The 26,394-nt window shown below is 50.6% G+C and overlaps 1 protein-coding gene across 1 annotated transcript in view; it reads right to left on the bottom strand.

Moving 5' to 3' along the window:
• Positions 1-4,498: 4,498 nt before the first annotated feature.
• Positions 4,499-26,394, bottom strand: part of SYK (spleen associated tyrosine kinase) — a 76,015-nt gene continuing 54,119 nt past the window's right edge. The window contains exons 8-14 of the mRNA XM_021694340.2: positions 21,465-21,552; positions 20,431-20,608; positions 17,689-17,898; positions 16,564-16,753; positions 11,879-12,019; positions 10,441-10,553; positions 4,499-5,267 (exon numbers count right to left, since the gene is read on the bottom strand). Of these exons, the coding sequence (XP_021550015.1) occupies positions 5,195-5,267; positions 10,441-10,553; positions 11,879-12,019; positions 16,564-16,753; positions 17,689-17,898; positions 20,431-20,608; positions 21,465-21,552 (993 nt within the window). The 3' untranslated portion in view covers positions 4,499-5,194. The remainder of the gene's footprint in view (positions 5,268-10,440; positions 10,554-11,878; positions 12,020-16,563; positions 16,754-17,688; positions 17,899-20,430; positions 20,609-21,464; positions 21,553-26,394) is intronic.

Genomic DNA, 26,394 nt, shown 5'->3' with positions numbered 1-26,394 from the left:
CCCCTCTTTGTCAGACGGTGAGGCCGTGCTCTGGGAATAGAGCCCGGGCACCTGCGTTTTGAAGGCTCCATTCAAGATTCTAGGGGGCAGTCTGGCCTAGGAGCCAGGGCTGTGAGATAAGAAATGGGGCTCCGGCTCTTTTTTGGTGCTCTTTTCTGAATCATGGCCTTTCACTTGTCAAATGAAGAATTAATAATGACAGCTGTCTCAAAAGTTGCTTGTTTTTAGACTTAAAATAGTGTTTTACGCCTGAAAACACTTGGCTAAGCTGTGAAACGTGCAAACGAAAGTTCTGTGACAGGGCCCTCAGCACTACGTCCCACGGGTCTGGGGTCCAAAGCCTCTCACTGTGTGTGTTCACGGCTTGTCCACTGGCGCAGCGTGAAGCCCTTTGCACGCCGGGCTGCCCGCGGTCAGAGGCGGGGCCGATGCTACTGAAGGGTGTCGTGTAGGCATCCGTATTTCTGACCCCTGAGTGCTCGGCTGGGGGCTTCCCAAAAGCTGGGGTGGGGAGAAGGAAGACGAGGACACCCACAGATCCTAATGCCACTCCTAATGCCGCGGACGAGGCGGCGAACTGCTTTCTCTCCCGGAAGCCTCCAGAACCACCAGTGGCCAAGGCCACGGGCCCAGGCGGGGGAGGTATCCCCCCGGTCAGCCAGCAGTGCAGGGAGCGGCCTCTGGGACCCACGGGGCCACTGTCAAGGCCTCAGGAGACCACGTGAGGGATGAGGTATTTGTTGTAAAGCCTGTTCTGCCCGTTAGGCTGCTTTCTTGAGGGCAGGAGGACTGGTCCAATTCCACAGAGAAAGTGCCCGCAGGCGTGCGGAGAATGGCCCCCGCCCTCGGGTCTCCGGCACCCACCCACCCTCCCCGGGAGGGAGCCGGAGCGGGCGGGCAGTCTCTGAGCGGCCCGGGAAAAGCAGACCTTTCGTTGGGAAGTGAAATAGGAAGACAAGCCCCAGGCCCAGCCCCCCGGGGGACACCGGGGGTAGGATTAACTCTGGGGGCCGAGGGTAGGGGGAAGACCAGGTCTGCACACCCTGGACTGACCTAGGGAAACCAGGCGGATGTCGCCCGATTGGGCGGCCGCTGCTCCGGAAAACTGTGCTTTTTTCCCTCTAGGCTAATTCTGCAAAACTCCAAAATCCTAAGTGGCCTCCCAAACAGCTCTAGGTGGCGAAACACCAAGTTATGTGCCCTGGGCAGCCCAGGTGTAGTGAGATGCTACCATTTCTTCTTTTTTTTCTTTGAAGGAGTGATTGCTTATATGTATCCTGTGTGTGTGAGAGAGAGAGAGAGAGACAGCGAGAACATGGTGTGTGTAAGCAGCCAACGTTTGAGATCAGGACAGGGCTGGTTCTTCAGCTAACAGCGCAGCAAATGGCCTCCCCGGCTGATGTCAGGGATGGAATTAGCTCCCCACACGCGCCCCGGGTCCCCAGGAGAGCCGCCTTCCTCGTGTGTGGTTTCCTGGCCTGTGTGTGGAACACCAGCTCCGTCTTGCTAATGGGCACTGAGCACAGCGGCAGGTCTGCGGTCCGAGAAGTCGGGGAAATGCTGAGCTGGCAAGAGCGCGTGGAAAGGTCTTTGTTGCCCAGCTCCTCAAACTGCAAGTGGGCTGCCTGGCACCGGGGCCCTTCCCGGGCAGGGCGAGCTGAGCTGCCCGAGCCGTTTCGTCAGACTCACAGGTGCAAAAGCAGGTCTGGGCTCTGCCTCTGCCTGGCTCCCATCCCCGGAGAACATGCGGGACTCAGGAGGACCCGCTGTCCCTGGCCACCATTCCCCAGACCATGAGCAGCGTCCAGCACCGTCTACCCCTACCCTAACAGAGCGTGCGGGAAAGCAAACTCTCATTCTGGCTCTCGGCAAAGGCTTCTTCCTTCCCTGAACCAAGAATGCGTTTATCGGCTAGTTCTGAAGTCTGTCCACTCCCTGGAACTGCAAGCGCAGGTCTCAAGCCCCTCTGCCCGAGCTCACTTAGCGACAGATCTGTCTCACGTCCCTGCCTCCGTGGCGCTGTGGTTCCTGCGCCCTCCCCCGGGGTCGGAGGCTCAGAGTCAAGGTCACTGGCTTCCTGGGTCACCACCCTGCTGGCCCTCGGGTCCCCACGAGGTGGGGCTCCCCCTGAGGCCCACACAGGCCTCCAGACCTCTGCCTACCAGCAGCAGGAGGCCCTTCAGTGGGACCCCGAGGGAGGCTGGTGGCCAGGAGAGGCACCGACGCTCCACCCCGCGCCTGAGGAGGAGGCAGAGACAAAAAGAGCCAGCAGCGCATCCCCGCGGCAGGACTGCCCCACTGGCATTTAGAGGGTCACTGGGAGTAGGGTTCAGTGTGTGGTATGTATGTTTGTGTGGTGTGCGCGTCTACCTGTGAGCGATATGTAGGCATGTGTGCATGTGGTGTGCGTACATATGTGGTGTGCACATGTTTATGGGAGCGTATGAGTGTGGGGTGCGACCCCCTTTAAAACAGGTGGAGAGGGGCGCCTGGGTGGCTCAGTCGGTTGGGCGTCTGCCTTCGGCTTGGGTCATGATCCCGGGGTCCTGGGGTTGAGCCCTGCATTGGGCTCCCTGCTCGGCGGGGAGTCTGCTTCTCCCTCTCCCACTCCCCCTGCTTGTGTTCCCTCTCTCGCTGTGTCTCTCTCTGTCAAGTGAATAAAATCTTTAAAAAAATAAATAAAAATAAATAAAACAGGTGGAGATGGGGACTCTCTGAATTCCTCTGCTCCCCGATGCCCCGTACGCTGTCTTCACGTGGAAGGGGGAAGCCCACAACCCCCAGCCGGGCTCTGGCGCCTGTGGGGATTTCAGGGATCATCACCCTCTTCCCTGAGGGTACGAGGCAGGCTGTCAGGCCCTCCTTGGGCAGCCCCCAGGAACAGGGGTCACGGCCCACCAGGCCCCTCCTCGGTAGGCCTTTGCACAACAGAAGCTCCCGGACCCACTCCCAGGGATCTGTGTGCATCTGGCTTTTTAGGACTCAACTGGGCACTTAGCATTTTTTTAAAAAAACACATTTCACATTTAATGACGCTGCTTAACAGTTTATTTGACAGTGCAACCTACAGCATTCCAATAATATCCACGAAAATCATCACAAAGCTAATTTAAAAGTTTTATTAAAAAATCACAGTTAAAAAAAAAAACAAGTCCAGTGACAAAAAGTTGTTCTTCTGAAATGGTGGCGTGTGCTCTGTGGGGGGGCGGGGGGCGGAGGACCCAGCAGTCACCTCCGCGCGTGGACATCCAGGCAGGGCGGCGGCCACCGGGGGCTGGGGGAACTGTGAGGCCAGTGACAGCCCACCTGGGGACACACTCACATTGAAAACCACAAGCAGTCCCTGTCACCGCAGAATGGATTACGGTTGTGTTATCGAAAGCTCCAGGCCCCCGGTGGGGACACGGTCTGTGTGGCACCAGCAGTGACTGGCTCTGGCCGGAGTGGTGTGTCTGTCCGAGAGGCCGTCTTGCTGCCCCTGAACAAGGACCAGAAGGGGAAGGCACGGGGAGGGCGCTCAGGCCCGGGGAGAGAGAACCGTCAGGAGGGTGGCGGGCCCGTGAGGTCCAGCCACGGCCAGTGCCCAGTGAGGATCCTCACCTCCCAGACTGCGCACGTTCACATCACGGAGCCTTCCATGCACGGCCTCTGCCCGAGACTCGACCACTGGCTCAGAGGTCACCAGTGCTTGGTCCAACCTTGCAGGCATGACTCCAAATCCACAGACAGCCCCCCGCAGAGATTCTGTCACTTGGCTTTTTAATTTCAGGGACTCTGGTGTATGCCGCCCGTGTTTTGAGTATCTGCTCAGCACGCGGGGACCCTCTCTTTAACAAAATGATTAATCCACCAGCTAGCACGATTCCAAAAAAGCCCAGGCGGGTTCTACACGCTTCTTCCCACCAGTTCGACGAGTGACTCATGTCTCCTTCTGGCTGAACAAGGGTGCTGACTGCTGCTTTTCCCTGTGCCTGGGTGCCCTGCTATGAGAAGGGAAACTCTCCCAACAGCAGGCCGGACGTATACTTTAAAATGTCTCCGGTATGACCGACGCCAGCCCAGGGTCTCAGCTGCCCTATGAATAACAGCTAACTCCCTCTGACTTTCAAACTGCCATACATGGGCTGATGACTTGTATAAGCTCACACACGACTCAAGGCTCCGCTAAGACTAGGGAGCTAGCCAAGAATTCCCAGTCTCGTATCTTCAACCCAAAGTCACACTCAGGCATGCTTGCGGCAAGGCTCAGGGTCTGTGGCTTTATTATGAATTAATACAACCTTAGGAAACTCAGGCCAACAACCTTGGCGCCCGGGTTGTCCCCACCCCCCACCCCCGCTGTGAACACAGGAAAAGTCGGGGGATTCTGGAGGTACCCTCTGTCTAGGGGAGGGGAGCTTGGACCTCCCTAAGGAGAGGACAGCCCGATGCACCTGCCGTCTGTCCTTGCTCAGGCCCGAGAGGACAGACACCCTCCCCCCTCCCCCCCCCCCAAGCAAGCCAAGCCCCGGGGGGGTGTGGGGGGGGGGGCCCGGGGGGGGGGGGGGGAAGGCACGCCAAGCCAGTTCATGCCCACAGCCCCATCTGTCCCGTGGATCTGAGTCTTGTGTCTCAGAACGCACAGAGCAAATGCAGTATCCAGACCTTTCTTCCCCCCCTTTAACTGGCTACACGCTTAGAAACTGTACTGGTCCAGCTTGTTTTTGTTTTTGTTTTTTTCTTTTTTTTAAAGCCTCAAAGCACTTTCATCGCCAGGAAAGCTTTTCGTGGGAGGGCTCCGTCTTTGGACCTGTCGGCGCCAGGTTCTGGGGGCAGCCAAACCCGCTCCGCTCGCCTTCCCTGCAGGGCAGGCGGCGCAGGTGAGCCCGGGACGCCTCCTGGCTGCTGCAGATTCAGATGCCCACACGGATCCTCAGCGGAACCTGCCCTTCAAACCGCACAGGCGAGAAACACAACGGAATCCACGGGCCCTCCGATCCTGCCGGCTTTCTTCCCGGGCTCCTCGGGGAGGGTGTGCTCTGCAGAGGGCGTGCTCCGGGGCAGGCTTTGGGGACAACGGTCGCGGGCACGTCCCGCACGAGGCTGGCTCTCCCGACGGCAGAGAGAGAGGTGGACGCTCTCGAAATCCCTGCGTCGGGCGGGTTCTGCTGTGACCGCTCCCCGGCCCCCGGCAGCGGCGCAGGGCGCGGGGCCCTTAGTTCACCACGTCGTAGTAATAATTGCGCAGCCGCAGCTCCACGTTTTCAAAGCCAGGTCTCTTCTCCACCCTGGAAAGGGAAGACCCGCGTTATTGTCGGTCTGTCTGTCCGCGCACGCGCTGTGATCCAGCCCCCGCGACAGGTGCCTGTGGCCCCGCCCCCTGGAAGCCCCTGCACCCGGCGGCCAGGAGCCCCCGCAGCGCCCCGCCGGCCTGCAGCAGGCTCCGCACGGACTCGCGTCCACCTTCAACGTGGAGCCGTTTTGCTCTCAGAGTCGGGATCTTTGAGCCCCAGGTCGGAGACTCTGTCCTTGTGATCTAGCAAAAATAGAACATGGCTAAAAGTACTTAGTGGGTCGATGGGCCCCAGACCTATTTCAAGTTGGACTCGGAATCCTGTTAAAAAGAGATGAACACAATTTAAAGTACCCTCTCCCCCACCCCAGTCGGATAGCTCTGGATTTAATGAAAATGTGCTGTTGATACGGGTTCGCACTAAACTCAAAACTTGTCATAGACTTCTCTGCTTCCTCCCACAGGACAGCATCAACTGAAAGGAAGTATTTCTTAAAACTGTGAGAACCTGCCCCAGCGTGGAAGTAATTTTGCTTACATTGCGGGATTTGGGGCTATCCTGCCCGAGGGTGAAGTTGCCCAGTAAGTGAAACAGAACTTGAGGCCGCACTGGGGGAAGTGTCCACATTCAGACTGGAATTTCAGGAGGTTCCGTGTGGGTCTGGTGGGGCAGCCAGGGGGCAGGCTCACGGGGACCCAGAATCACTCACCACTGCAAGGAGCGTGGCTTCCACGGAACCCAAATGGGTTTTGTCAAATGCCATCAAAATAAATGGTTTCACCTACAACTTTCAAGAGTAAGGAAAAACCATAATGGACTGCTGGAATTTACAGCCGTCTGCGGTCATGGCTGGGGACACAGGCCACCTCGGGCATTGCTGTGGGTGGGGGCCACGCCTCTGGCCACCAAGCTGTGCTCCAGGAGAGCTGGGGGCCAAGCCCGGGTGCAGGAGCGTAGGTGGACATGGTGTCTACCCAGATGGACAGCCTCCCTCCTTCTACGAAAGTCAAACAACACACCTCATCATCTTTGCAAAACCGAACGTTCCCCTCCAGCTCTGGGGACCCAAATGCACGGAGCTCCTGAGTCTCCATCCACCCAGCAGCCAGGCACCAAGCAAACCATCCGACATAGGGATACAGACCGGCGCTCGGCAAGGACACCTGGTCCGGCCTCCCAGGGGATCTCTCCTCGACACTTGAGCATGATGCCATGATGCTGAGCTTTAGCCAGTGTGGCCAAGCGTCCTACATGTGTGTGAGCTTCCTGTCTGTCCCCACCTGCCCGCATCGGCCTCCTGGGGCCTCGGGGGGCTTTCTCCGCTCGGGTCCTCGGGCCAGCAGCCCCTCCTTCCTCATTGCCCGCACCCCTGCCCCTTATCCTGCAGTCCTCAGATGGGACACCACTCCCCGATGGAGGCCGATGTGAACCTCTAACCAAAAGATAGTCATGCGTGATCACGGGCTTATGGGGGGCTAATCTGTGGCACGTTTGCCTCCCAACACCTAGTCCTCCAGCACAGCCAGCCCAGGATCGTGACCTCCTCCAGGTAAGTGTCCACCAGTACATACGTGGAGGGGGGTCAATAGAGTGTGTCAGTGGTAAGTCTTGAAGTGTGTGTGTATGTGTCTGCCTACCTACCTACTTACCTATCCATCATCTGTCTAGCCATCTATCACGTATTAATTGATTCATCCACCTAGTTGACTGTTTAGAAAGGATAAAACAAGAACAACAAAAAATGCCTCAAAAAGCTTGGACAATACACAGGGCTCGTCTGTATTTGCTTCATGGAATCCACCAGGTTCTGGAAGCTCCATGTGCTTCTGGGCCCCAGGCCGGTGCTACATCTCCTTGTGTGAGAAAGCACCTGCACACGGGGGGTATTCTAAGACCCCACTCACACGTACAACACTCTCCTGGGCCGTGGCCTTGGCACTGAAATGCCATCGGACTCACTACCTTCTGAGAGCACACGGGTTCCTTAGCTTGTTTATCACCTGTTCGCCCCTTCCCTCGTCTGTAGCTCTAGCAGGGCAGGGTCTGGGCCTTCCTCGAGGCTTGCTGACCGCCCCCCCCCGGGTGATGGGATGGTGGCTTGCACACAGCACCTCCAATGGTGAGTGCGGGCCATGTGAACACTGGGGCGCTCAGGGGAGGGGGCGCTCAGGGGAGGGGGTGCTCAGGAGACGGGCGCTCAGCGGACGGGGTGCTCAGGGGAGGGGGCGCTCAGGGGACGGGGCGCTCAGCGGACGGGGCGCTCAGGGGACGGGGCGCTCAGGGGACGGGGCGCTCAGGGGAGGGGGCGCTCAGGGGACGGGGCGCTCAGGGGACAGGGCGCTCAGCAGACGGGGCGCTCAGAGGGAACGGACTTGGCACTGAGCCGAGCAGGGAGCCAGGGGTGGGCCTCCAGATGGTCCAGGCAGTGTCACCCCATTGCTCGGGTTTACTGATCTTTAAGCAGCACTTCGAGCTCCCTCTAGATCATTCCCGACCTCAGAGATCCTCAACATCCCAGGCTTTTCTCCATTAGGCAGGAGCCCATTTTTCAGGGTGAAGAGACCCAACTTCTCCCGATTAGCAAGGGTTTTTCCCACTGGCATCCCTAATTACAGGCCATACACTGACTCTGTAAAACACAGCCAAAGCCCCCAGCCCTGCTGCTCCCCATTTCCCTCGGGGCCCATCTTCCCTTCCTGGCCCTGACTTGCCCCCTGCCCTCAGTGCGACCTCTGCACGTGCTGCTTGGAATGCCTTGTTCCCCTCCGCGAAACCAGAGAGCCAGGGGGGACGTCCGCCTGCTCAGGGTTCCGGCCCCCACCCTGGAAAGTGCCCAGAACGTTGCTCCGGGACACACTGTGGGACCACAGGGAAGGCTGGTGAATGCAGCGGCTGCCGGTGGCCCTGGCCAGGCATCGCCCTGAGGGCCCTGGGCAGGGACCTGGCTGCCAGACCATCGCCTGGTGTCTAAGGGCTCCTCGGTGGCCGTGCCCAATAAAAGGGTGCTTCATCATTCAAGGGCACATCATCTCACTACTTACATTGAGACCGAGTCTCCGAACCCCCCGTCCTGTCCTCTACCCTATGTCGGGTCATTACCAGAAGGACCTGAACGTTCAGAAATACAGCTTTGCTGGAAAATGAATCCAAGACTGATAAGGACTCATCATTTCTCATCTCAGGCATGGACTGCCATCACTGCTTTTACCTGGCTGATACTTAAATCCTGTGGCTGGTTCTCCGTTAGCAACATGGAACTCACCAGAGCGCATGCTTGGGTTGGAAGCCGGGGGAAAGACGTCCCTGCCTGTAGGCCTCACTCTGATGTAACCGCAGCCTCCCGGTGAGCACACACCCCAGGTCTGGTGAGTACCCAGGAGACCTGTGTCCCCTGTGTGTCCTCCCTTTGGGGACCATGCGGCCAATAACGGTGCAAGGAGCTGTTCGGGTCCCGCGGGGACAGGTGGGCAGAGCACCCGCTCCCGATGCCCTGAGTCACAGGAGGAGCGCGCCTGGTGCTGAGCGGCTTGGGCAGGCTCACGGCCCCAAGCCAGGCGGGAGCTGCGGCAGAAGGTGGCGCCCTGGCTGCCCCACCCCGCGGGGCCCACCCCTCAAACCCGCCCCGCCCCCGCCCTGAGCCCCCTCCCGCCCACCCTTGCCTTACTCATTGGCAAACACAAAAGACAGCAGACAGAAATAAATGTGTCAGTCTTAGCATTAAATGCCAAAACACAAATTTTAACAACCTCCCTGAGAGCTGATCTTAATTTCAGGTTTTAAAATGTGTCTCAGAATGATTTCAAGAGTATTCTTCCCGGAGGAAGTGAAACCTTCCACAGGAGGAGAAGGTACTTCTTCTACAAGTTTACTTACTTCTAGTAAGTGCCCTCCCCCAGGGCTGCGCCTGACCCGTGGCCTCGCCCTGCTGCTGGGGGTCACCCGACCCAGTGTCCTTGGGAAGGAGAGGTCGCTTAGGCCAGAGGCTGGGACCCAAGTGCACGGAGGGAAGGCATTGTGAGCTCATTTCCAACCTGGAGGTCAGCTCCCAAAGAATCCTCACAGCCTGCAGGGTCTCCAAAGCCATGCAGGGTGCACGGTGCTTGCTGGATGCTAGAACAAGCCTGCGCTGTCCCCAGCGGCTCTGTCGGACCCCTGCCAAAGGCCTTTTCCCTGGACTGTGTCCACAGCATGAGCCAGGGAAACATCCGCCCTCTCCCCTGGGGGCGGACCCTGGGTCCCTTCTAGGTAATGATAGCATTCTTTACTTCCACTCCCAGCTGTAGTGGACAATCGTCCTCAGGGAGTTACAGAATCCCTGGCGGCATCTGACAGCACTTGGAATATTCCTCACCCTCCAGATGCTCCTGCTCCATCAGCCCACGTCTCTGACAGCAAACCTGACCCTAAGTATTGAAGCCACGGAAGGGCAAGAACACGGCTCCTCTAGATCACAGACCCACAGCACCTCGGAGCTCCGAGGGCGCACAGGCACACGCCGGGGTCAGAGACACGGAGACCAGGCTCGGGGGCTCCCCACGGCCCACGCACAGGCCACCGATCCGGGCAAGGTCAAAGGCCGCGTCCCTGACTGTCAGCTGTGGTGCACGTCTGTGGCCCGCTGAGCTGCCCCGAACACCACCAGCCTACAACATCACACGCGCTCCCCCAGGCAGGACGCATGACTGCACGCGGCAGACGCTCAGGGCCACTGTCCGAGGTCTGAGTCACTTCTGGGGAAGCGCTCCCCTGACCGATCCCCCTGCGACCTGGACGACACCCATGGTCTTGCCTGGAAGGGTGGTCAGGAATCGGGCAAGTATGATACTCATTCCCCTGCTGAGTACCTCCGCCAGCCCCTGCTGCCAGAAGTGCAACACAGCACCAGCCCGGACTCCACCAACGCCTTTCTACGCTGACCGCCCTCACCCCCAGCTGGTACCATCTACACTTAAATTTAGAGACCCTGGATCAGAGTTCATCGTCTAAACTTATTCTTTAGACCGAAGAATATGAGCGCCTGGTCTGGGAAGCAAGCCACCCCACCGCTCTTTGTTTAGAAGGGAGCACAGTCCTGGTTCACGGAAAGACAGAGGCGCCGTTACTTTCCAGGGCCTTCCCACCTGCCCCAGGGCCTTTGCATAAACTGTAGGGCACGCTGGGTACTCACTCATACGTCCAGCACAGCTTCATCAGCTCGTACATCTCCCTTGGACACCCCGCGGGGCACCCCATCCTCTCTCCTTTCTCCAGCATAGCCGAAACTTCACTGCCTTTCATGCCCTAAAATACAAAACATACCCGAGCTTGTTTAAGGCAGCGTTCAGCAAAACAAAACAAAACACAACAGATAAGTCTTACCCCCGCCCCAAAGAGGCAAAAGTGTACGCTGCACAATTTCACTTATAAAAAGTACACACACAGGATGGGGCGCCTGGGTGGCTCAGTCGGTTAAGCGTCTGCCTTCGGCTCAGGTCATGATCCCAGGGTCCTGGGATCGAGCCCCACATCGGGCTCCCTGCTCAGTGGGAAGCCTGCTTCTCCCTCTCCCACTCCCCCTGCTTGTGTTCCCTCTCTCGCTGTGTCTCTCTCTATCAAATAAATAAAATCTTTAAAAAAAAAAAAAAGTACACACACAGGAGCCCCTAACCCATGATCTAGAAGTCAGACGGGGTTACCCTTGGGGGACAGCTTGTGCGTGCAGGGGGCACGGGGGGCCTTCTGTTCATCATCTGGGGGCTGGTTTCATGGGCACACCTGTTTGTGAAAATTCATCAAGCTGTATTCTAGCACAGATACCCTTTTTGGTATGCATATTTTGATTTTAAAAAATCTAAAATATTTGGGGCGCCCGGGTGGCTCAGTCGTTAAGCGTCTGCCTTCGGCTCAGGTCCTGATCCCAGGGTCCTGGGATCAAGCCCGGCATCAGGCTCCCTGCTCAGTGGGGAGTCTGCTTCTCTCTCTGCCCCTCCCCACCCTCGTGCTCTCTCTCTCTCTCTCTCAAATAAATAAATAAAATCTTTAAAAATAAATAAATAAATAGGGGCGCCTGGGTGGCTCAGTTAAGCATCTGACTTCAGCTCAGGTCATGATCCCAGGGTCCTGGGATCGAGCCCCGCATCGGGCTCCCTGCTCGGCGGGGAGCCTGCTTCTCCCTCTCCCACTCCCCCTGCTTGTGTTCCCTCTCTCGCTGTGTCTCTCTGTCAAAAAAATAAATAAAATCTTTAAAAAAAAATTTAAAAAAAAACTAAAATATTTAACTGAACTGCCAGTTAATATATATATATATATATATATATATATATATATATATATATAAATATCTCTATTTTCACTCTAATTATAATGTCGACGTGGGTCTCTTTTATGCATATTTATATGTGTAATGCACAATGAAACTAAGTCTGCTGTTCAGTTAATATCACATTTTTTTTTCAGTTTAGAATAAACGGAGGCCATATCCACTGCTCACTGTCAAAAGACAGTGAAAGACTCAGACAGGGAGCCCAGATTTTACAAGTTTGTGATTTCCGGCATCCTGTGACAATCATCCGGGGCTTGTCCGTTGGGCTGGCCACATAGCTAGAACCAAAACAGCAGGAGCTCACCCGATAGGGCTTCTGCCCGTAGGAGAACGCCTCCCACATCAACACGCCGAAGCTCCAGACGTCGCTCTTGCTGGAGAACTTGTAGTAGTTGATGCACTCTGGAGCGTACCACTTCACCGGCCACTTCCCGTGGGTCTGGGCCTGAGAGCAAAGCAGACAGAGACCCTCAGTGACAACAGGGTTGTGGACGCCCGGGTTCATGGCAGCAAACACTGCGCGGCCCCCATGCATCCCCCGCCGGAGGACTGGATAAACAGCAGGTCCATCCATATCCACGCAATGGAGTAGCACCCAGCCTCCAACGGGAAGGGACTTTTGGTGCACGTAACAGCATGGATGGAGCCTGAGGACATCAGGCTCGGGGAAATCAGCCGGCCAAGTCCCTGCAGTACTAATACTGCATGAAAGCACTCACCCGAGGCCCCTAGAGGGTCCAAGTCACAGGGACGATTGCCAGGGACTGGGGGGCTCGAGCAGGACAGGGGGAGTCACTATCTAATGAGGACAGAGTTTCAGAGAATTCTGGAGAGTGGTTGTAAGCAAGGGAACGTTCTTAACATGACTGAACTGCACACTTAAAAATAGTTCAGATGGTAAAATTTACGTCAACAAATAAAATTGATGTGTGTTAACCAAAATAATAAAAAAGACAGGAATAAAATGACTCACGAAATGCCCTGTGCATGTCTGCATGTATGTATTTGGTCTGAATCTTAAAAATAGATATTTAAATCTTAAAAAAAATTAAAATTTTAAGATTTCATTATATTTTTTAAGATTCAGGCTGTATTTCTTGTGCCGTTTTGTCTTTTTCTCTCGCCTCTTCCTTTGGCTACTCACAGCTTCATGGGGCTTGTTGTGCCAACACAAGAACCCAGCCTGAATTTTAGCTTTATGGTTGTGCTCCAAGAAATACTGGGCCATTCCCAAGAATAGTTAACTATTACTAGGTACTTGTCTGCAGTTTTCAGCCAACGTTAATTATTTTGTCACAAACTGCTAGTATGGCTTTAAAAATGTTTTAAACTTTTCTCTTTTTTAAGATTTTATTTTTAAGTGATCTCTACACCCAACATGAGGTTCGAACTCACAACCCTGAGATTAAGCGTCCCACGCTCCACCGACGGAGACAGCCCAGCGCTCCAAAAATGTTTTCAACTTTCTAATTTAAAAAAGCAAGGGGTAGTAAAGAGATCAAAATTGTGCCCAGCAGAAACTCTTTCCTCTGGGGCTTGGAGTTCGGTGAGTAAGTCAGTCCGGCTGCCTCCTGGGGAGGTCACGCTAACAAGCACCCTTGGGGGGAGGGAGGGAGGTGGGCTGCCCTACAGTGGGTCAGCAGGGGCCCAGCCCGGGACATCGTTCTGAGACCACAGGCACCATGGGTGTTTGTAAATGACACTCTGATTACCCTTCTGTCTCAATCATGTAATGCATTATTTTTAGATTCTGGTTTCCAAAGTTGTGAACAATTTAGTCATATGTATTATTTCAATTTTAATTTGAATTTTGAGGTGATACAAAGATGACCCTTTGACGAGTCCTAAATATGTCGGAAAGTGAAGTCTCTCTCCACCAACTTCAAATCTTCCTCCATAGAGATGGGCACGTTTAATCATTTTTCCTGAATCTTTCCAGAAAAAAGTCTATATCCAAGTACAGATAGGTAACATATATCTTTGGGGAGGTAGAGAAGTTAGGACATATGTTTTGCACTTTACTTTTTAATTCTTCTCCTTAACCACGTGTTGTGGACATTACTGCTATAAATATTAGGGTGCAAGTGCCCCTTCTAATCACTATGGTTGTACCCTTTGGATAAATACTTAGTAGTGTAATTTGCTGGGTCATAGGGTAGCTCTATTTTTAACTTTTTGAGGAACCTCCATACTGTAGGAGTGGTATGAGTGGAATCCTTCCCTTGTTCCTGATCTTCGAGGAAGAGCTTTCAATCTTTCTCCATTGAGTCTGATGTGAGCTGTGGGCTTGTGATATATGCCTTTATTGTGTTGAGGCATGTTCCTTCTATACCCACTTTGTTGAAAGTATTCATCGTTAAAGGATACTGGAATCTGTCAAATGCTTTTCCTGCATCTATTGAGATGACCATATGATTTTTATCTTTCATTCTATTAATGCAGTGTACCACATTTATTGTTTTGCAGATGTTGAACCATCCTTGCATCCCAGGATAAATCCCACTTGATTGTGGTGTATGATTCTTTTAATGTTGCTGAAGTCAGTTTGCCAGTATTTTATTGTGAATTTTTGCATGTATGTTCAGCAGGGATTTTGGCCTATAGTTTTCTTTTGTGGTACTGTCCTTATCTGGCCTTGGGATCACGGTAATGCTGGCTTTGGAAAATGAGTTTGAGCATGTTTCCTCTTCTTCCATTTTTTGGAAGAGTCTGAGAAGGACTGGCATTAATTCTCCTTTAAATGTTTGGCAGAATTCACCTGTGAATTCTGTTAAGATCCATTTGGCCTAAAGTATAGTTCAAGTCCAATGATTCCTTATTGATTTTCTGTCTGAATGACCTATCCATAGATAAAAGTGGGGTACTGAAAATCCTTACTACTATTGTATAGTTGTATATTTCTCCCTTCAGATATGTTAGTATTTGTTTACTCAGGTTAAATTCAGAAAGTTCCCCAACGTTGGGTGTATATATATTTAGAATTGTTATAACTTCTTAATGAATTGACGCCATCATTATTATATGATGACGTTCTTTGTTTCTTGTTACAGATTTTGACTTCAAGTCTATTTTGTTTGCTGTAAATATAGCTACTCCTGCTACTTTTTGTTTCCATTTTCATGGATGGGCTAGGGCAGGTAAAATGGCGCTGTTCTCCCGTCTCTTTCTGTGTAGCTATTCTGAGGTTTGTTGTTGCCCTGTGTTGCTGAAGCTTTCTAAAGTGGATTCCCAAGCTCTCCCAGAGCGGTCTCCTTCAAGGATGGCTATCTAATTGTTGATCTTTGTCGGGGGATGGAGGCTGGGATCTCCTACCCCACTATCTTGGTTCAGATCCTTTGGCTTGTATTTCTCTAGTGTCTTCAGTATTTTCTTCCTCTGCTTCATTAATTTTCAGAGAGTCACTGGTTTCCTTTTCAACAGTATGCTGTTGAGTATCTTGGCAGTTTTAGACATTGGCCTTCGTATTAACGTTCGTCCTCACTAGGGGTGGGGTCTGTCCTTCTCCCTCCCTTGCATCTGGGTGGGCTGTGGATGCTCTGACCTGTAGCACAGGGTGGATATGACTCTGAGGCAGTTTGTGGGCCCCGGCCTTAGGAGCCTGGCAGCCTCACTTCCTGCCTCGTGAGTAACCTGCTCTCCGGACCCAGCCACCATGCTGTGAGGAAGGCAAGGCCACGTGGAGAGGCCACGTGCAGGTGAGCTGGGTACACCCCAGCGGAGGTCCCAGGCCCCGGCCCATGTGAGATCAGGCTCTAGCTGTGTGAGTGAGCAGAGTGGGAGTGGATCTTCCCACCCTCCTGGGACCGCCCCCGAGACACCGTGAGCCTCGGAGATGCGCCATCCCACCACGCCCCGCCCACGCCGTGGAACTGTGAGTAAATTAACACTTGGTATTGTGTTAATGACTAAGTTTGGGGACGATTTGTTATCTCAACTTCTCTGTGTCCTCTTGGAGTCCTAGTTTCAGTCTAGATTTCCCTCTCTTTTTAATTATCACGATGAAGCGTGTGTTCCAAAGCACCTCCGGACGGAACATCTGCTTTTCTCGGGCGTGCTTGGGTTTGTCCCTCTAGGTTGCCGCTTCCTCTGCTTCACTTCCCTGCAGTGTCTGTAAAGGGCTCACTCAGTGCTTTTCTAATGGTGGCTCATCTCTGAAGGGGCTCTGCTCTGGGGCCAGCTTCTCTCTGGAGGATGGAGTACTGCTGGACAGCTCTGCTCTTGCTGCTCATCCTTTATGCCAGTCCCTAGCCGGCCAAGACCCACTGTCCCCATCTGCCACACACACGGCAGCCGTCCCAGAGAGAAGTGAGTGGGTGGGTGAGTGGGGGACCCGGCACTCCAGGGTGTGGAGCCCAGGGCAATCCCACGGCCCCCATCCTGCCATCCTCAAGTGAGAGCTTCAGGGTGGGCCGTCTATTTCTGAGAATGCTGGACTCTCCCAGGGACCTGGAGAGTTGGAAATCTGTTCTTGGCCCCCTCTTTCACTATCTGAGTTTCATTCCCATTACATTTTCTAGTTGATCAACCTAGACTCAACATACACACTGTGACTGAGTTCATATGAGACTTTCTTATGTTTTTCCCTTCCTTTAGTTGCTATCAGTTCATTTGGGGGGGTTGAGGGGGGGCTCTGAGAAATCCTATAAGGATCAACCTGTTCAACACATTTTTCCAAAGTAATTTAAGGAAGGAATTCTATTCTTGTGTGTGTGTTTTTTAACGAATTATCAATTAATACTTTGATTCCTTTTTGTTCCCAGGAATATAGTTTGGAAAATGCTATTCAGAGTAAACTCAAGTTGTGATATATTAGAGTATTTTCATTTTATAGAACAACATAATCAAAGCTTTAACAAGAACATTTTTTACATAGGCAAATTCGATAGGTAAATTGCTTCTTGAAACCCTATCATAATCAAATAAAGAACACAAACACTTGCATTTCAGATTCTCACCACCTGCTTTGCATATTGGCAAAATTATTCCTACCTTATAGTAGTTTTCATCAGCACGAAGTGCTTTGGAAAGTCCGAAATCACTAATCTTGGCATAATGTTGAGTGACCAGCAATACATTTCTTGCAGCCAGATCTCTGTGCACAAAATTGCACTCCTCCAGATATTTCATTCCCATAGAAACCTGATGGACCAGCTCTATGATGTTCTTATCCTTGACGTGCCTGAAAGTTATAGACGTGTCTTTAGTGATGGTGGACTGCAGTCCGTCTGGGACCAGCCAACCATGCTCTTCGTGCACGCGGAGGGATCCTCTCATTTCCTATTTTCCTTAAGAGTAACAAGTGGTGACAACCTTGTTAGCTTACAGCTGCTCAGAACTGAGCACCGTTATCCTGGTATTCAACTGATATGATTTTCAAGGTGTGCTCTGAATTGCATGAATTGAATTGAACTGCAGTATAATTGAGGTGGACAGACCTGACTCATGGACAGACAGGCTTTGGTTGGAATCCTTGTTTCAACATTGGACAGGTAACAAAACCACCTCTGAGTCTCAGTTTCTTACCTACGAAGTGGGGCTAACGGCACCTCTTCCCTCCTATGCTGATTAGAGGCACAATCTAAGTAGAGTACACGCATAATGTATCAACTGGGACCAAGTGATCAGTGGCTATTATTAAGACTTATCCCACATGACTTCCTCCATCTCAACAATGGCTGTAAATGAGCACAGCATGAATCCCCCACCAATGCTTGTAATCCATTAACAGCAACAGTTATTTTCAGAATTACTCGTAGGAACGTAGAGGTCAGCCAGACGCATAAGACATCAATCACTGTTACTCCCTTTTAAAACGTTTATTTTAATATTTCTCTCACTAGGTATGGCATGTTCTGCCTAGTGAGGAGAGACTGATTGCCAGGATATTCTGAGGCCGAACAATATAGAGTGAGCAAAGGAGAATGAAGACCAAATTGTTGGACTAGAGTTTTTCTGAGCACAGTAAGAGCTAAAAGAGCTTTTGATCCAAAGACTACAACTCTCTTCCCTCCAGGTCCCTGAGTGTGGGCCAACATAGCCATCGGGCTATGACGTACACTGGGCAGGCAGGCCCTGCCCCACCACAGCATCAGCTCCTAGGGGACCAAAACATACCTGTTCTGCTGTAAATATTTATTGAGTGGACCCAGTTCTGCCATCTCCATGACCAGCATCCAGGACTCGGCTTCACATATCCCAATCATGCGCACGATGTAAGGGTTATCGAGCTGCTGCATGACATTCGCTTCTGCTAATAACTCATCTTTAAGAGCTGGGTCATTAGCCTCGTTCTTCAGAATCTTCACAGCCACTGTCTTCACGACTCTGCGTAAGAAATCATAACACATAAGAAACTTTCCAAAGTGGCTAAATTCTAAGTTCTAAGTTTCCTAATTCTAGGAGATTACCTTCCACGAAGCATAACTGCTGTGCTAGAAACAGTGTTATGGAGGTAGTTACAATCTTGTTCTCTCATTTTATAGACAAACAGTAACACTGTATTAGTTACAGACAATGACGAGGTGCTGAAAAAGACACGACCAAGCAGAGCGTAAATATTACAGGATATGTAAATAATTTTCAAATAAACCTCACAAATTGCAACATGCATGGATTCCTGCAACATGCATGGATTCCTGCAACATATTCAGATTTGCCATCTCAGATTATCTGTAATGTGTGTGACTACAACGTTCCTTTGATATATGTTGAAAGTGAACCTCCGGGTGCAGAATTAAAAAGCATACCCAGGTGCGGAATTAAAAAGCATACATTGTTAAAGCTCACAGTTTACAAAACACTTTCTAAAACTGAGCATTGACAATTTTAAGCAAGCTTCAACAACTTTGCAAAAAATTGTTTTTCACTTTCTTATAAAAACATCCCACAGGTCATGTTTGACCTCCTGAAAATATTCTGATATAGTGGGACTTAAATAACTGAATGGAAGTTAACTCTGTATGATTTGAAAAAAGTGCATTTCTCTGTAATAAGGATTCGCACACATGCAGGAAGAACATCTCCTTTGTTGAACTCCGAAATGGAAGAATAAAAACAGAACTGTCCAAAAAGATGGTAAAATAAGAGAACAATTGGGTAAGTCTAACATACATTCACAAAAACCCAGACCACTTCAGTGTAGAGTTTAACAAGTGTTTCCACACCGAACGCAAGCTGTAGACCCTACACAAGCACCCCCAGGAGCATCCCTCCCCCTCCTACAATCGTGGAGCTACTTCTCTATGCTCTCTCTAGTCAGTGCATCATGTTACCTTTCCACTTTTCCGACTACCAGCCACCTGAAACTGGCTCTGTGTATGGCGTGAGGTAGGGGTCAAAATCAACAAGAGAAACCTCTCGATCCTTCCCAGTAGTGAAGGAAGAAAAAACACCCACAATCTCTTGCAGAAAAGAGAAGAGGAAGGAAACCTCCCAATTCACTTTGAGGCCAGCATTATACCCTGATGCCAAAACCAGACAAAGAAACTTCCAAGAAAATCATTTACTGATCTCTCTTGTGAACCTAAATGCAAATATTCTAACAGAAATATTAGTAAATTCAATTCAGTGATTTATGAAAAAAATGAATATCTAATTCAAGAACAAAGATGGGTTTATTCCAAGAAGGCGAGGTGGCTTTAACATCTGAAAATCGGTGTCTTTCACCACATAAACACAACAAAGGAGAAAAACCATAAGGTCATCTCAGCAGAAGAAAACGAGTACTCAATAAGCTGTAATGCACATCCATGATTAAAAACACCTCCTCTCCTCTCCCCAAGCCCTCTAGTTGAAATTACATATCCATAGTTATGTCTGTGTTAATATATGTATTTAATTAAGCAAGGAATTTAAGTGTCACGAACTAATTGAGGAAATTTATACCTTAATACAGAGTAATTTATATTCATCCCACAAATGACTGTGATATATGCATGCACGGATTTTTGAACAAGCCTATCAGTCAATTACATGCACCCAGAAAAACAGGATTTGAAAGCAAGAGTTTCCGTGCATGCTTTGCATACATTCTTGACACTTGAGTAATGTAAATTTACCTACTCAAGATAAAACATCTATAAAATGTCATAATTCAAAATAATATCAAACAACTAAACCCAACTCTATTCGTATCAGTAACCTATTAATTCAAACATACAGACTCAGAGATAGGGTCTGTTTCAAAGGACTATACAGTCTGGCACATTTACTGAACATTCTTATGCAGGACACCTTCTAAAGAGCAAATGAGGTACAGAGATTTCAGTGACACAGCAATTGTAACTATTGTATGGTGGGTGTTGTGATCTGAAATTATAGGAAAAAGCAGATAAATAATTACACTGATGATGTCCATAATCAAGAATTTTCTGGGTAAGAGGAATGAGACATGATTTAAAAAATAAAATAAAATACCTGAAAATGCTGTGTTACTGTCACTGAGTAATTGCATTTTAATTAAAAAATACATGCGTGTATGTGTGTGCATAAAAAGACCCAAATAATACATAGACACTACTGTTACTTAACAGTAGGGTTATCTGGATGGTACAAACAGGATGTTCTCATTTTATTACGTTTTGCTTGTTTCTACTTTCTAATGCTCTAAAAGGCACGCTTCCTATGTGCAAACTAATATACGGGACTGGTGTATATAAAGCTAGGATACACAATGAATGCTTGCATTGTAGCTATACCAGAAACGAACAACCACACACGGTTAACGAAGAAGGATTCAGCCCTGCTGGGTTAGAGTTTGTGTTTGGGACTAAATGTGCGGGATGCGTGGAGTGTGGCGGTTTCTAGAATGTCGGCTCACGGGAGAACGAGCCGTGCGGCAGTGTGGCCATGACTTACTTTTTCATCTGGTAGTAGCCCTTCTTCACGGTCCCGAAGTTGCCAGAGCCCAGCTCGCTGTCCTCCAGGGTCAGCAGCTTGCGGTCTAGGTAGACCTCCTTGGGCCTGATCTCCTCGGGGTCAGCGTAGGGGCTTTCGTACACTTCGGTGTCCATGGGCATGGCTTCTCTCTGGGTGTCTGAAGGGCGGTCAAGAGACACCCGACCCTGGGGCTGGGTCCCTGCTGAATATCCCCGTATCTCCCGCTCCTGCCTCCTCTGGGCACACCTCGCCTTTCCAGACCTTGATCACCTCTGACAGTTGCAATGCCGGTGAGCACTCAGGGCACAGTCTCTCCCGGTTTGTTAGGGGGCAGCAGCAAAAAGCCCCTCACCCCCATGGGACTCGACCCTGTTCTTGCACGGATGTGCACAGAAAAGGGGTCGTTCATGCCAGAAGCCTCCCTAATGGATGGCTTTACACTGTCTGAAAACTGACACTCCTTCTATCGAGGGGTGAAGTCTATGTCACCATCCGCCCCCAGTGGCTTTTGTCACTGTGTCAACCAATGGACTATATCAGAAATGACGTTGGCAACATAGTCAGGCAAGGTTATAAAGGACCATGCACCGTCTCTGCCCTGTTGGCTGGAAGACTGGTTCTTAAGCTTCAGACACCAGGTGCCTGGGTGCCTTCCATGCTGGAAAAAGTGCAAGCCAGCCCTCGAGGAGACACCAAGGGAGGGGCCCCGTCGGCGTGGAGGCCGAGATGCCGGCCAGCCCTGTGCCCCAGCCTCCCCACGGCCTCCCCACCGCCCAGCCTGGCCCAGACCCCTGACCTGCAGGACGTAACTGAATGACTGCTGCCCGAAGCTACTACATTTGGGGGCCGTTTTTGTAGCAATAAACAGACCGAGTGCACCAAGTAGAACCTGGAGCCACGCAGAGAACCCAAGGAGGTCTGGCCGAGGCCCCACTGCTGATGGCAAGTCTGGTCGAGGGCTGTGGGCACTGCTGTGCCGCGAATGGCCGGGGATGTGACCGCGCATGGCTCACCTCTGTCCGTGGCCCAGGGCCCCCGGTCTGACTCGTAAGGATTGAAGGTCACGGAGTTCTCGGGCCGGCTCCCTGTGGACGAGGAGGACTGAAGTACACAGAGGACAGCAGGTTACTTTCCTCCGCGGACGCACCGTGGCGCTGATCTGCACAATGACTTTTGTTTTCAAATAATCACATTACGACTTATGCGGAGAAGACGAGGGAAAGCGTCAGGGAGAGAGACAGAAAAAAACACCATGGCTTATCTCATTCTTCGGGCGACTGCTTGGACCCCGCGGGGGCTACATGGAGCTCTGTCTCAAGGGGCTGCACGGTCTCAGAGGGGCCCCGGTCACAGGCCCTTTCAAACCCCATTTCTGCCTACACACGGCCCCCTGGGATTCGTTTTCCTCCATCCACCCTTCCTGTTCAATTTAATGTCATATAAAGTTATGTAAGAAGAAACACAGTATCCACCAGCTCCTTCCCCTACTCCCTGACTCCACAGGGTCTATCCAAGTCCTGAACTTGACCTTCCATGGAGATCTAGCTATGGGATAGGATGCCGGAGGGCAGCAATCTTCCTGATGCTTGATCTGATTTACATTAATTTGCATGATGGATTAACAGGGTGGGGGAAGGATCTCCTCCTTACATCCCTGTAACCTTTCCCTTTTGAAAGTCTCTATCTTGAGTCTTCCTGGCCCGCCTTCGCCCCCTCCTTTTAACACAAGGGTATTGCACTACATTTGGTTTGTGGGGAAAAAAAATCACAATTCAAACCTTTTTTTGTTTGCTTTTTGGTGTAGTTCATTAGGAGGGTCACCTAGCCGTTTACCTTAGCAGGGCCCAAACACTGGCCACGAAGACACGAGATACTGCCAGGGTTTGGAGACACGTAAAGACACAGAGACATCAAGCTTCACTGTACATGGTGACGTATCTCGCGGCACACCCGGGGTCCTCGTCTGCCTGCCTGACGTCCCAGGCCCGGGAGCCAGAAGGACAATAATGGAGTCACAAGGAACCATGGCACCACCTGTCTCCAAAACCTGGACCTCCTTCACGGCATCTGCCGAGCGCCACCAAGCTGCTGCCCACAGCACAAAGGCCCGAGGGACCGGGCTACGGGATGCCCGCTCTCCCGTGTCAGCGGAGGGTGCTCGCCCCACGTTCTCCGCCTCTCTCGGCGTTCCTACCGCATTCCTACCACACTCCACGGGAGGCGCTGGGACGTATCACGAGTAAAAACAGCGTAAGGCCCCTCACTGCGTCTGAACATTGCCTTGTCCACCGCTGGAGCTCAAAAAATAAATGTACCAAACACACACCAACGAGTGAATGAATGAATGAATGTGAATGAATGAATGAATGAATGGGGATAGTGTCTTAAAACTGGGAGACGGGAAGTGTAAGTCAGTGTGGTTTAGAAATGAGTGATCTCTCCAGGCTTTACCCTAATGGAGGGAAATAGGCGTGGATAATCCCAAATGACGATCCACCACCTCTTTTTAAAAACTGGCCTGTGATTACAGGGAGGTTGGATGTCCTGTGAGTCCACTTCTCATTTAGAAGATAATTACCCTGTCTCGATAGAACTATCCTCGGAGAGACTGGGAATCCCCAAGGCCTCCCATCAACCCTCTGCTCAGCTGCAGTCAAACTCCAAGGTGGAAATAGTATTCAATTAAAAAAAAAAAAAGCCTCTTTTAGGTTCATATATACAATCATTTCAACGTCTCTGATCTTCCCTGGAGGCAGGAAACTCTGAGATCCAAAGACACGACTTCAAGACGCCAGGACCGCCCGTCACAGACAAGGAGAGATGCCCGCACCCCTTCTCCTGGCCCTGAGCCCTGCCCTCTGCCCACCGAGGACAGGCTATCCCGGGGTCATGACTGCTCCGCCCTGAGCGAATGCTCTCCCGAGCCCCAGGACTTCACAGGTTAAGCCAGAATGCAATGACCTGCCATTGGAAGCCTGTGGGGAAGACTTCTAAAGCAGAGGTGGGAGTGTACAAATGAGTGACAAGAGTGAGTGAGAGCTGGTGGTGCTGGACACACTGAGCCTAAAGCCCTGGACAGAGCAGAGCAGACTCTGATGGGCAGAGTGGCGCTCACCCCTCGCCGGCCTTGGCTATGCATCAGGAAACAGGCTGGGGTCTCCCTTGGAAGGTCACGCAGACCCCGTGCCCTTACGAGCCTTCCCAGCCTGGCTGGGGCCCCGCGAGTCCCTCAGCAACCACATCTGCTCCCTGCCCGGGCCCCTGGGTCGCCCCACTGGGATAGAAGCTGGCAGGACACTCGGGAGAATGTTCTTTGGGAGAAATGGGAGATTTTCTGGTGCGTCAATTAACAGGGTGGTGGTGACGTTATGATGAAGGTAAAGTACAAAACACAAGTCCATCTTTCCTAAAGTGTTTGGTGGGTGTGCCACTGAGTAGAACGACACCAAACACCCTCTGGGTTCGAATGCTCAGCGGAAAAGAATTCAAAGACTTTGTAAAGAATGATGCTAAATTATAAACGTACTGATTGGCGTTAGAATTTAATGAAAAACACATTGCTGGCCTATTCTGTCATCTGTCATTATTCTTTCTGCTTTATATTTGATGATTTATTCTGCCCCAATGAATACCATCACCTTTTCCACATAGAGCATAAGGAGTCAATGGAATGTGAGCAGGTGCATTTTTTCCTCCCATTTTTGCGGCTATTCAAACTAGAATGCGGCCACCACTAGATGGCACTAGCGACCTTTGTGTTCTCCCTCCCAGAGAACAAGGGGTGATCGTTAATTTTATAAATGGAGGTAAAAATAGGTCACTCCACAGTAATGAAAGATAAGACCAAACTGGGTCTTAAATTATGATCCCTGATCTCTTACCGGCCAGGCTTAACTGCAAACTGAAATGTGTTCGACTGCTATCCGCTGGGTGCCTATTGAGGGGGGATGCAGAAGTGAACAAGGTACACAGGTATCGTTCTCCTGGTGATCTGGGAGCATCGTGCTGTGTCCTAACATCCATTTCTAGACCTTCGCTTTTAGGCTTTTGGACAGACCTTTCCCCATCAGGGAGAGCAGCAGGAAAGAGGACCATGTACATGTCACAGCCGCAGTGCCAAAGAGAGCCCGCAGGCTTCAGACCGCGGGCTGCCATTTCAGGCACGGCCCTGGTCTCTGCAAGAGTGGCTGTGGTCCCAAGGGGGAACAAGACCCCACGGCCCAGGGCAGACCCTCCTCGGCCAGGGCACGGAATGAGACCACGTCTGCTTCCGGTCCACTCAAACCAACACCTGACGTCCAACATCAATCGTCCCGACCTAAGGAGCGGAGGGCTGCAGCGTGGCCCCGGACGATGACAGGGCAACACGTTTTCTCCGGGGTCTGTCCTGGTGCTTCGGCGTCACCGCCTGACGGTGACCTCACAACTGTTCTCCTTCTCTCGCTCTTCCAGCGCAACCCTAGCCAACTGTGTATTTACACATAAGCCTTCAAATAATCCAATCATCAGTGCAGGGGTTGGAATACAGCATGAGAAATGGGTCTGAATTTGAAATTCTGGAACACATTTCCACCACTGAGCTACGGGTAAATGTTGTGTCGCGTTTTAGGGAGCGTGCCTCTGAAACAGGAGGTGGACGCTCCTATAAGGACGCTCTTATTCACACGAAGCAAAGGTTTCTGTACTTGAAGGAGCAAGACAGACACTCCCGTTCTAGGATTGGGAGGGACTTCGTTCATTTAAGGACGTCCAGCCTTTAAAGTAAGTGTTGGGAGGGGAGGGGAGGGGGTGGATCCCACAGACACTCGTTAGTTAATTTCATTTATATTTTTAAGGACTAACATCGAAAGAAAACTTTAAAATAGACCCGCCCCTTAAGTTTTTATTACGGAGGGCAGGGAAGAGGGTGGATCATTATTTACATTGGTTACTTGACTTCACTTGTATTTTTAAGGACGGAAGTATTCCCAGTCTCTAAGGAAAAGATTTAAAATAGACCTGTCCTTAAGCTTTTATTAGGAAATCTCTAATATCTAACAGTCCTCTTCAAGTCAAAACATACTTTTCAGTAACTACCCACACGCTAGAATTAATTCAAGTTCTGACATGTCCTTTTTGGGCCTGAATTATGAAAAACAACCACGCATACTGATCAAATTAACAAACTCAAGAAAGTCATTTGCACCTTATCTAAACAGATGGGATAGCTGACATAATTCCTGTAAGTGCTTTCTCATGACTGTTTAATTAATAGAAAATTCCTCCTCTATTTGCGAAAACATAAACACTAGCTCTCCTAAAATATTTCTGATGAGCAGTTAAAATACATTTAATCCATAACTTAAATCACACAATCCTTCTTTATGAATATTTTTGGCATCTAGGAAAATTCAGTGCATATTTCAAAGTTGTTATAAATTTAAATAGACAACAGCCTTTTTTTTTTTTGCCAGAAAAGTATTTTCACAGTATTAATCAGATTCATTACTTTCTAATATTTAATTATCTTTTTAAAAAATTGATTAAATTCAAGAGGTATGAATTTACAAAGGCACAACGGGGTTTACGGTAGAGTGTAAGTCTCCTTGACACTCCTGTTTCGTGCTCTCACAGTCACTACTGTTACCGCTGTGTTTCTGTATTTCTTCCAGAATATCTGACATTCTATCAGCACATATCGGTTGTTTGTAATTAACACTGGAATTTGGAAATAATTCTAGACCTCAGCTGCCTCTCACGGTATGAATTTTATTGTAACTGGTTTATTTCCCAATGACAGACTTTTAATTTGTTTCCAGACTTTGTCAGTTACACAATGCTGGAATAAACACTTTCATGGATACATGGTTACACACAAATGCAAGAATAATACATACCTAGAAACGAAATTGCAGTTGAGCAGCCATATGTGGTTTTACTTTGGATGGATGTTGTGAACTTGCC

Source organism: Neomonachus schauinslandi, chromosome 13 (genome assembly GCF_002201575.2).
Source record: "Neomonachus schauinslandi chromosome 13, ASM220157v2, whole genome shotgun sequence".
Taxonomy (NCBI): Eukaryota; Metazoa; Chordata; class Mammalia; order Carnivora; family Phocidae; genus Neomonachus; species Neomonachus schauinslandi.
This window is presented reverse-complemented; position numbering and strand designations above follow the sequence as displayed.